Source organism: Trachemys scripta, chromosome 6 (assembly GCF_013100865.1).
Source record: "Trachemys scripta elegans isolate TJP31775 chromosome 6, CAS_Tse_1.0, whole genome shotgun sequence".
NCBI lineage: Eukaryota > Metazoa > Chordata > Testudines > Emydidae > Trachemys > Trachemys scripta.
Genome location: NC_048303.1, coordinates 40423423 through 40434329, shown reverse-complemented (window position 1 = coordinate 40434329; position 10907 = coordinate 40423423). Strand labels below are relative to the sequence as shown.

The window sequence follows — 10907 nt, the reverse complement described above, 5'->3', positions numbered from 1 at the left end:
CCCCTCCCGGGCTCCAGCTGTGCTGGGGAAGCGCCGGCCGGGGGCGCAGGGTCTGGGGGCTGCCCAGCAAACCGTGAAGCCGGTAGCGCTCAGGCAGCCCTTTTTGCGTGGCTGGGAGTGGGAGGGAGGCAGGGGCGGAGTTAGGGCGGGGTTGGGGCAGAATTGGGGCGGGGCTGGGGAAATGGGCGGGGCCAGGGCCCATGGAGGGTCCTCTTTTTTTATTTGCTAAATATGGTAACCCTAAGAAAGGACAGGGCTGAGCCTGGCCCAGGTATCATTTCAATCCAATATCCGCTCACCCCACTGCCGGTCTGGGGTCCTGGCCCTGCCCACATAGAGTGGGTACCTACCTTCTCCCTGGTTTTAGCCCATTCTCTTCCTCTCTCTCTGCACTGAGCTGAGGGTGAGAGTGCACTGAGCACAGGGCTGGGGGTGAAGGAGTAGGCTGGGGGTTGAGGTGCAGGGTCTGGCCAGGAGTTAGGATGCAGGAGGGGGCTCAGGGTTGGGGTGTGGAGCACTTACCTGGGCAGCTCCTATTTGGTGTGAGGGGTGCAGGTGGGAATGTGGGGGAGGTGCAGGAGCTTCCGTTTGGTGCTCAGGGTGGGGCTGGGTCGTGGGGGGTGCAGGGATCAGGGCAGGGGGCTGGGTGCATGTGAGGGGGGTGCAGGGGTCCCTGGGTCCGGCTCTGAGCTACAGGTCCGGCGGAGGGGGCCGCAGGCCGCGCCTGGAGGGGAGACCCGCGGGTTCGGCCGATGCTCTGGGGGCGGTGGAGAGACTCCCGCGGCCGCAGCACTGACCGGAGCAGGGTCACCAGGTCCAGCTTCTCGCCGGCCGCAGCTCCCAGCCCCGAGGCCGCCCCGGCCTCCACGGATCCACCGGCGGCAGCGCTGTGAGCCGCCAGCTTCCCCAGGGCTTTGGACGCGTCCTTCACTCGCTGCAGCGGCTCCATCCGGGCGGCAGCAACAACACCCGACAGTAGCTCAACTGCCGCCGGGTTGCGCCTTCAAACCGCCCGCCGCCGCCCTGCACGTCACCAGCGCCATCGATGAGCGCGGCCGGCGGCTACTCCTGGCTGGATACCAGAAATCTTCACGGTCGCTTCCCGGGCTCGTAATTCGGCATTCTCCTCTCAGGCCTGGGGAGAGGACGGGCCCCGCGGGAAGGGGCGAGAGAGGCAGCAGGGTGGGTGGGGAGAGCGTGGCTCAGGCTGAGCCAGCCGGGCGGGGGGAGGGTTCACGGCTCCAGCAGACACAGCAGGAGGAAGGTTGCTCCTTAGCATGGAGATGGTGGGCAAGGCCGCTCTCTAGGGGTAGGTGGTCTCCCGGGGCAGGATGGGGAACTAGTGAGCTCTGGCCCCGCATCACACTATGGCTAATCTGAACAATGCATTGCGTACTTTACCCGCCAGTATTTTTGCCCTCACACTAGACTCCAGCCAGGCCCAGAGCTGCTGTGGGACTTGGCCCGCCCACGTCCTTTTCTTTATCAACTTTCATACCCAGCTCATTTCAGAATTCAGCCCTGTCCTGACATTTTACTGCACTAGCCAAGCGGATTCTATCTTAAATACTCCTTTGCCTTCACTTTCCAAGCACGGAGGTGTAGCAATGTTTCATACCTGTTCCTGATTTTTAAGTGCATTTGCAATATTACAGCTAAGTGAAGCGATTTTGAATAGGCCCCCTGACAGAAATTCCAGGCCCCAGGGCAGAACAATCAGTGGGCCCCCAAAAGCCGTGTGGATGCAGTCCACCTGACATTTGGGTGGTGCTGCACCTGTGCTAGCTGGTGCCCAGTGGGCTGCCAGCTGTGCTCTTCTGGCATAGCCAGGGCTTCCACATCCCTGCCCCTAGGATTGCCAATTTTCTAATCATGCAAACCCAAAGACTCATGCCCCACCCCCTGCCCGGCCCCTTCTTTAAGACCATGCTGCTGCTCACTCCTCCCTCACTCCCTCCATCTTTTCCCCACCCTGGCTCACTTCCATCCCAACCCCTGGCCCCAGCCTGGTGAAAGCTCTGGGAAGGAGTTTGGGTGAGGAATGTGGGCTCAAAGCTGGGGTTAGCACTTACTTGGGGTGGCTCTTGAAACTGACCGGCCCACCCCTCTGGCAGCAGCTCCTAGGTGGGGAGTCCAGTGGGGCCTCTGCACACCACTGCTCTGCTGGCAGCTGTGGCTGGGGGCCCCTGGGCAATTACCCCCTTTTATTAGGCCTGCTTTTGAAGATACCATGCACGCAGTCTGTTTTCTTGAAGGCTTGTGCAAGACCAGCCTGAGGTCTAAGAGTGATGTGCTTACATATACAGATTTTTAAGGAAGCAATACATGCAAGTAGTTCTCCCACTGGCTGCTTTATAAGATCTCATTGAACAGATTTTTATTAAATGTGTTCCACCTTTAATTTATATATAAAAATAATTTGAACATTTCCACCTTACAAAGTCCAATTTTGTGATACTGACAGACCAGCCAACCTGTATCAAGACAGATCACTTCTATGTGAATTTCAGCGATGTACTAGACTAGCAATTATCAATTCATTTGTAATACACCTCTACCCTGATATAACACAGTAAAGCTGTGCTCTGGGGGGCAAGCCTGCACACTCCGGTGGATCAAAGCAAGTTCAATACAACATGGTTTCACCTATAAGGCAGTAGATTTTTTGGCTCCTGAGGACAGTGTCATATCAGGGTAGAGGTGTACTAGAAATTAAGGGTAGATACCGTGTAGATTTGTTTGTGTTTACCTATATTCTGTTAATTGTATCAGTGTAACCAAGTAGCTTCTAGATGCTAATTCCCTTTCATGTCTTAATCATGTATGGGACTGTGTCCTGTTAACCTTAAGATCAAGGGTGTAAAATATTTTAGGAAACTAATACCTACCCTGTCTTCAGCTTAACTATCTCTTTTATAATAGAGGACTGGTAAATTACCATATGTTAATCAGGCTAACTGATTCTATTTACTATGCATACATAGTTAATATTAGCATCAAAGTGATGTGACAGTCTGTGCACAAAGAATCCTGTCATATGCTGGGCTCACACTTAACAGCTGCTTCAGGTATAAAAGTGAAACCTTAGGCCTGATGTTTTCATCTCTACTCTGCTTAAATTTTGAAGAGTTATAACATAGGATGGAGCTATTCCAAATAGTTATTTAGAATACTCTGGAAAGACTAACTACATCTAAGCTGCCTTTGCTTTCTGATCTGTTGACATAATTTGAGAGAGACTTTTACAAGTCAGCAGTTGATTCTTTGATTCTTGCACTGTTGTGATCTTGAACAATGAACACAGAATCATTTGTATTTATATTGATCTTTCAACCATAGGTAACTTTTCTTTTACTACTAAATCTATGATAGTTATTAAGGTTTGGCTGACAGCAGGATGTCTAGATCTGGCCTCAAGGTGTGTCCACTCCATGGGAATTGGTGAACCTCATATGATGAATCAAGTGGTCAGTAACTTGAGAGTGCAAGTATTACAGTAGTGAACTAGACAACTAATGGGCATTACAAGTCCTCCACATAAGGTAGTTTACCATAAATCCATTCAGAGTCATAATGGACATAGCTGACTACCAGTAATCACAAAGCCACTTAATATTTGAGATAGGAGTAGCAGGTGCACTGTCATCTCTTTGTAAGAGACACCAGTTACAGTATTGGCAGGTGCCTGTCTCAGTCTCTCTTGTGGAGAGATTAAACTTTTACATTGCCAGCTGAGGGATGCAGTGTATGGTTCACCTACCCAGACTATCATTGCTCCAGGCTGACACCCACTGCACTTTAGGTTAGAGGGGAAAAATGATTAGAGAAGCTGGACACCTGTAGCAAGAGGCAGCGGTAAGTTACTCTCCCACTGTTCTTAAGGATGAACCTATAGCTTGATGTTAGCAAAGCTGCACCACCACACTTTTACAGTGCAATAAAACATTTCTGCAGCTATGATGGGACAGCTGTCCTTGCTCTAACAAATACAGTTGGTACATGTGGGGTCTGTTTTACTATTGACACTTTAGGGCCCATTGACCCGCTACTCTTAGTGCAAGAGTTTTTTTTTTTTTTTTTAAAGTTGAGAGAACACCTGGCCCCCTGAGCACCCCAGGTAAATGTACTAGAGCTACCAGGTGGGTAAGAATAAGCAATCAGCCTCTTATGTTTTAAGATTGTCACTGGAAAGTGATTATACTTAGACATGATAGGAAACATAATTAGAGTAAGAAGCATAAAATGCTTTATTAAAAGCTTTAGGTCAAGGACAAGATATTATATATACACACATGCACAAACACATACAATGGCACATGGTGCCAACTTTAATCTAATTCTGCTAGTTTTATATATAAAAAAGTTATACCACTTTTGACACAGGCTTAGCCAGATCCTGTATGACTGTAGAGTTTAGCTGTGGAAGAGTGCTAATCTTAGCATTTTTGCTGCTGGCATATTTGTTCTTGACTGTCTGAAATAAGAAAATGAGGTTAAAGTCTTACATATTATAATGCCAGATGTTTGGAGGGGGTATCAGTTTCCAACTAGACATTGGAAAAGAGCTGAAAATTGATCAGCTTGTGCTATGACAGGCCTATGAACAGCTAATACCCAAAACCCACATTTAAGCAAGCTTTTCCATGAGCTCATACCAGAGACTGTCTACACTGGTCAGGTAGACCAGAGTGTCTGTATTTACCCATTAAGCTTCATTAACAGCCAAGTTTAACAGCAAGCAGTTTGTTGGGTTAAGTGTTGTGCTGCACCAAGTGTTTTGCATTACTTGGTTCCCACCTTCCCCAGACCCATCCTGCAAAAGGAAAGTAAGTTCCTTACCATGTGCTTTGTAAGGCCCCGGTTCACTAGTATCACATTCTTTGCCATATGTTGCATGACAGGGTGAAGAGCACTCTCAGTGTAAGACATGTAGTGTTGTAGAGTTGGTGTCTAACACAAGGAAACTAGAGTTATTCAGGAGTTTACACCAATCCTATTAACTATCATCTAGAGGCAAAGATATGCTCCTTACTTCAAGGAGCAGGATCTACACCGGTGTTCCCTTTCCAGAGTGGGAAAGATATCATGCTTTCCACAAACCCATCTTATTTAGGTGGAACTTGCTTGGTACTATGCCCAGAGTTCCCATTTTGGGAAATGGAACCATGCACCCTAGGCTGAGTTTAGCACAGTTTGCTGCAGAATTCAATGGGGGTACTCCTGCTATGTTAATTGTACCCACTTGCTCAGTTTAGTCTCAAACTAGAAGGCACCAAGCTAGACTTACCCACTCTCCACCATCAAGAACCTTTAGAGCCAAGCAAAAAGCAGCTGCAGCAATCTGGGATGGAGGGTAGTGTACCATTTCATAATCCACCAGGGATAATTCCATCAGGTATTTGGCTAGAGTGTGCTGTTCTAGGTCCACCTAGAATGAGAAACAAGCATTAGTTGTCTCTCGGTAAGCCCTGATGGGAGAAACAAAGGCATTCTACTTCTTTTCTACATCCCATGGAATAGGACTGTCCCCAGCCCCACATCTCTTGTTGCATAGCTTATACAAGTCTTGTCCCATTATTAGTGCACCTATTTCTGCCATTTGTGGGTTCTCCTTTAGACTGTACTAGCAGCAGCTTAGTCAGGTCTGCAAGAACTCCATTCCCCTCAATACCAGTTGTTGGTGAAAACATGGAGTCTGGTGGCACCTTAAAGACTAACAGATTTTTAAGGTGCCACCAGACTCCTTGTTGTTTTTGTAGATACAGACTAACACTGATACCCCCCCCGATACTTGACACCATGCAAGTTGTTTGTGCATAGCTCTAAAGTGGCAGCTAGCTACCAGCCAAGATGAGACTTGCATTTTGGAGAAGCTAGCACAGAAGGAATTTTTCATTTATGAATAGCACTTCTGCAAGTAGATCTGAAGGTAAACTGATAAGTAGCCTTTATTAAAGGCTTCGAGAGCCTCATGAATTTTACCTCTCCAATCTTTGATGCCCTCCTTAGAAAGTGTAGTGGTAGAGGGCGGCCCAAGGCAAAGTCTAGAGCTTGTAGAATCTTCCTTTCCATTTGTTTGATCTGGAACTTGGTGTAAGTGTGGTCTGTTACAAAGGCAAAGTCCCCAATTTCAGGAGGATACATTTCCTCATACTTGCTGGCAATAAACATAGCCGTGACACCAACCAGCTGCAACATCTTCTTGGGCACACTGTTGTCCTATAGTACAAAAGTGTTTAATACAAGAATTACACAAGCCAATAAGCATGTTTGACAGTGACTGGCAGTAAACTAAAATGTCAGGTTTAAAACAAGTCTTTATACTACTTCATCAGCATGGTAGCCAGCTGTACTATGACAAACACACAAGTTCCTGGCCAGTTAGGAACTAGTGCGAGTTTTAATGCTCTATAGTTAGACAGCAATTTATGAAGGGGTTACAGGAAATGCAAGGATTGTTATTAGCACACTAAAGCCACAATGATTCATGTCAAGTACCAAGTTAGGTCCACAAATGTAGTGCTCAGAACTACAGTAGTCCAGTCAGTCGTGTTTAATGATCCTGAAGTCTGAATTTTAATTTCAAGAGGATTATTAAAAGCAATCAGCCTTTGCTATAGTGAGTGCATAACATTAAGTAACATTCAGCTTGTGCTGGGTTCAAATTTGTCACTCTTATCTGCTATATGCTAGAGAGCAATGGAATCATGGCAAAGGAACAAGGTGCCATGTCATGCCCTTACCTGCAGGAAGCGATCAATGATGGCAGCAGTCATGTACATAGTTTCTGGAAGTAGTCTGAATTTCACCTGAACCTGCACAAGCCAGTCAATTAGTATAGCCCGCATATTTCCAGTAACTTCCTGGCCTGCCAGGTATTTTGGTCTGACATCTTGTTGCTTCTGCATGGAAGAAATATTTGTTACTACAGCAATTTCTGCATTTGAGGAGTATTGGCACTACTACAGACCCTTTAGAAAACTGGAGGTTACTAGTCTTGACCAACAGAAGTGCAGAATCTAGCTTCTTTGGCCAAGAGATATTTGAAGGCAACAGCTAACAATTGCCATGTACTACTTTGCAATAGGAGAGTAAATGCCAGTGCTGGTAGTTTTTAGCATGCTAGTTCTGCTGATCACTAATGTTTTCAGAGTCAGTTAGAGCTCTTATATGCAGTGTATTTGTAGCATGTCACAGGATATTAGAAAGACCTGGTGAGTGAAGGAATCTCTTATTGGACCAAATTCTGTTGGTGAGAGTCAAGTTGAGAGACAGCACAGCTCTGTGTGGCTCAAAAGCTTCTCTTACCAAGAGAAGTTGGTCCAATAAAATATCTTACCTCATCCACCTTGTCACTAGAAGGTGGTTAGATTAAGAGAAATGCTTGCCTCAAGGAGTTGCTGAGTACCTTAGGAGTGCTACAAGACAAGTCTAGGAATAGCGGTCCAGTTTCCCAAATAGCCATTGCCCCAAAGATATGGGGACACACTAGAGTCAGGGTACAGTAGAATGGCAGAGATCTGGTTCTTTGTTGTTCATACCAACCTCAAGGTCTCTCAGATAGCCATAGATGTCCTTTACATATTCACTGCAGAGATTTGGGTCAGCACCATCATCTACATCTACATCTTTCACTTCAAGCAAGACATCAGAAAAAGCCTGGCACAGCACCTCCTCTGCTGGCACACATCCAGAGGTCTCCATTGGGCTTGGGGATGGAGACTCCAACTGGGGAGAAAGTTTAAGATTGAGCACCTATAGCTTCTACTGAAGACTCAGGGAGGTGGATTGCCTACACCCATGGGAGAACCCATCACATGGGAAGGGTCTACACTGAAGAAGGGCTACAGGTGCACCTATAGCCTTTCAAGTGTAGGCAAGCTCTCAAATACTGCATGAATGGGGCCATATAGATACCTTATTTATTTACTACTGATGAGTTAGTCCAATAATCTACTCACAGACTGCTACTTGAATTGATCACTGCTTTTATCCTTCCCCCAGGGAAGGGAGCTTGTAGGTGATGGGAGAAGGAGGCTCCACAGGCAGAGGCTCCAAGCCATGCAGGAGTCAGTGAGGTCATGGTAGGTGTAGAGTGTGAAGAAGCGTGTTCCTCCTCCAGGCTCACCACGAGCCCTGCTGGTTGTGACCAGCTCAGAGCAGGGGCTGCGTGCCGGGGGACTGGCACCGCACAGATACCTTAGCAGGCTCAGGGATTGGCTTCTGCTCCTTAGCCGGCTCGATCACCTTCTCCGCGGCTCTCGTGGCTTTCCTGGCGAGGGGCTTCACCGCAGCGCTGGGGGGCTTCGTTTCCTGAAGAGAGAGAAGGGGGCGTGAGCGGGCCAGGCTCGGGCTGCTCAGGGCTCCGGCGGGGGGCAGGCTCCAGCCTTACCTTTTTGGGAAGCGCTTTGGGCGGCTGCTCGCCCACTTTGTTGCCGATGTCGCCCAGGGCAGTTCTCGGCCTGAGGCCGGGCTTGGCAGCAGCCGCTCCCCGCTTGGCAGCGGCCACATTGCTCTTCACTTGGTTCTCGGCGTTGACTCTGGTATTCTGCGGAGAAAAGCGCCGGTCAGCGCGGCAGGCCTGGGCGGGAGGGGGCACTACGGCACCTCCCGGAGCCCTCTGGGCGGCAACTTGCTCGGGCGCAGCAGGGGCGAGCCCATTAGCCGGGCTTACCCGAGCCTGCTCCAGACGAGTAAACACCGGGGGGAGGGAGGAAGCGTCTCTCCCTGCAGCGGGCCCGGGGATGGAGCCGTAGCAGCATCCCGCGTGGAGGCGCATAGGTCCCCGCTTATACGGTCACTGTCTGCCCCCCGTCCCGGAGAAGGAAGGGCCGCAGCCACCCATCCTCCTCTACGGGGGAAGCTCGGCGGGGCCCCGACCCCGTCTTCCCCCAACTTACCCTGCTGATCCGCAGCGCCATGGCCCCGCGCGCCTTCTGCACCACAGAACCCCGGCTCCTCCGCTGCCGCTTGAGCTGCCTGGCCTGATACGAGTGACTCCTGTCCCGACAGCTGCCCAGCTCACGAATACGCGATCTCCCAGCAGCTGCCGCCGCAGATTTAAACCACGCACCGAGCTCCGTTCATTGGCTGTCCTCTTGTCTTCCCTCGATCGTCATTGGCTGCTCCTCGTTCCACCCCGAATGCGTTTCTGTGGAGACCGGGCGCTGATTCCTCAAGACGTTCGAAAAGGGGGCGGGGCGATGGGGGTGGGCTGTTTGTACTACGTGACGCCTTGTTGCATTTATAATTTCATCTCTGGAGCGTGGAGCTGCGTAGGTTGGAGCCTGGCGGTGGGAAGTGGAGCTTGGCTAGATCCGTGGCTGATAGTCTTTCAATGGTCGTGTACTGTGTCCTTTCTCATTCATTAACCCAGGAATTCTTAAAAGCAAGCTTCGCCCTGGGGAAGCATTATAAAGGGGATTACACTGAGAGGTGTACGCTGGGGAGAGGGATAGCTCAGTGGTTTGAGCATTAGCCTGCAAAACCCAGGCTTCTGAGTTCAATCCTTGAGAGGGCTATTGAGAGATCAGGATCAAAATCAGTACTTGGTCCTGCTAGTGAAGGCAGGGGGCTGGACTCAATGACCTTTCAAGGTCCCTTCCAGTTCTAGGAGATAGGTTATCTCCATTTATTATTATAAGGCTTGCTGTGTGAAAGGGGTCACCAGGACAAAAATTTGAAAACCACTGAGTTAGACATTAGTTGCATTTTACTTTTATTTTCTTGTGACTTTTATGCCTCATTACTTAAGTCACTTAAAACCTATCTTTCTGTAGTTGATAAACTTGTTTTATTATTTTATCTAAGTCAGTGTGTTTGGAGTGAAGTGTTTGGGAAAATCCATTTGAGATAATAGGATTTGTGCATATCATGTTCTATTAATAAAATGGCAGATTTTATATGTATTGTCCAGGAGAGGACTTGGTAATATAAGGCATACACTTCTGGGAGAAAGTCTGGGAGTGGTAACTCAGGGCATGTCTGTACTACAAACTTAAGTTGACCTGTGTTAGGTCGATTTACAAGCACCACAGTAATTACTGTGTTTTTCATGCCCATGCTGCCATCCTTCTGTTGGTGGTGCGCATCCTCACCAGGAGTGCTTCCACCAACTTAAGAGGGACAGTGGGGAGAGGGGCCTGAGAGCTTGGCTACCACGGGGCTTTCAGCTCTTCAAGGAGTTCCCTGCTGGGAGCCCAGGTAGGAGTCAGGGGGCAGGGCAGCAGGGCTTCCTGCGGTGTGCCAAGAGTCTGGGTGTCAGCCTAGCTGGGAGCCCCCCCACCTGCCCTGGGGTGATAGGTGGAGTTGTGAGCCAGGCCTGGAGTTCACAGCAGGGAGCCTACTACCCTTTCTTGAGAAGAATGTCAGTAACAGATGTATGTAACACACTGTCTACATGGACACTGTCACCCTAATGACATCAATATAAGCCCTAAGCAATGTAAAAGGCACCCCAAGCTGGAAAATTGAGGGGACACAGCATCAGTCCAGTTTGTACCCTGAGTAATGTCACAGTGGGCTGCAGCGCCAGGGGGAGTCAGGTAGTGTGTGAGCTGTGTGGGTGTGGAGTAGGAAAACGGAGGGTGGCCCAAAGGAAACTGCAGTGGGAAATTGAGGGTGGATTGGGTGGAGAAGGAAGCGTGGGAAAACTGGAACAGCTCTGGAGGTTTGATGGGAATAGAGGGAGTCAGGTGGATCAGGAGCGTAGGAGTAAGAGTGAAGCAACAGCAATGCAGGAGAGGTGAGCTAGATGACAGAGATAAGATGCCACCAGGCGGCAGGTAGCTGAGTCAGGATTGGTAAAGGTGCTGGAAGGCTGACTGAGTGGCAGCCCCCACAAGTAGTTTAAAAAGGAGCAGAGGGCTGGATGGGCTATGGAGTCCGCTTGTTTTGCTTGCACAGTA

The 10907-nt window shown here is 49.2% G+C and overlaps 2 protein-coding genes and 1 long non-coding RNA gene across 3 annotated transcripts in view; 1 reads left to right on the top strand and 2 right to left on the bottom strand.

Annotated features, from left to right (window-relative positions):
- The window catches only part of CENPH (centromere protein H), a 22321-nt gene extending 21160 nt beyond the window's left edge, over nt 1-1161 (bottom strand). Inside the window, exon 1 of the mRNA XM_034774412.1 lies at nt 798-1161. Within this exon, the coding sequence (XP_034630303.1) occupies nt 798-949 (152 nt within the window). The 5' untranslated portion in view covers nt 950-1161. The remainder of the gene's footprint in view (nt 1-797) is intronic.
- Nucleotides 1162-9171, top strand: LOC117879314. The gene is made up of 3 exons (XR_004646235.1): nt 1162-1309; nt 8005-8084; nt 9013-9171. It is a non-coding gene; the product is annotated as an uncharacterized LOC117879314 (long non-coding RNA).
- CCNB1 (cyclin B1) lies at nt 4236-9076 on the bottom strand. The gene is made up of 9 exons (XM_034774411.1): nt 8901-9076; nt 8393-8548; nt 8200-8313; nt 7546-7728; nt 6744-6902; nt 5983-6219; nt 5288-5428; nt 4840-4950; nt 4236-4474 (listed from the first exon to the last, which is right to left on the bottom strand). The coding sequence occupies exons 1-9, from the start codon at nt 8919-8921 to the stop codon at nt 4364-4366; spliced, it is 1233 nt and encodes a 410-aa protein (XP_034630302.1). The 5' UTR covers nt 8922-9076; the 3' UTR covers nt 4236-4363.
- Nucleotides 9172-10907: the final 1736 nt, after the last annotated feature.

Bases quoted from the DNA above. Each gene is read 5' to 3' on its own strand.
- CCNB1 (XM_034774411.1), bottom strand. From the start codon at position 8,921: ATGGCGCTGCGGATCAGCAGG. The intron at 8,314-8,392 runs GTAAGGCTGGAG...CTCTCTCTTCAG, and splicing joins CCAAAGCGCTTCCCAAAAAG to GAAACGAAGCCCCCCAGCGC. The intron at 4,475-4,839 runs GTAAGGAACTTA...TTCTTATTTCAG, and splicing joins GGGGCCTTACAAAGCACATG to ACAGTCAAGAACAAATATGC.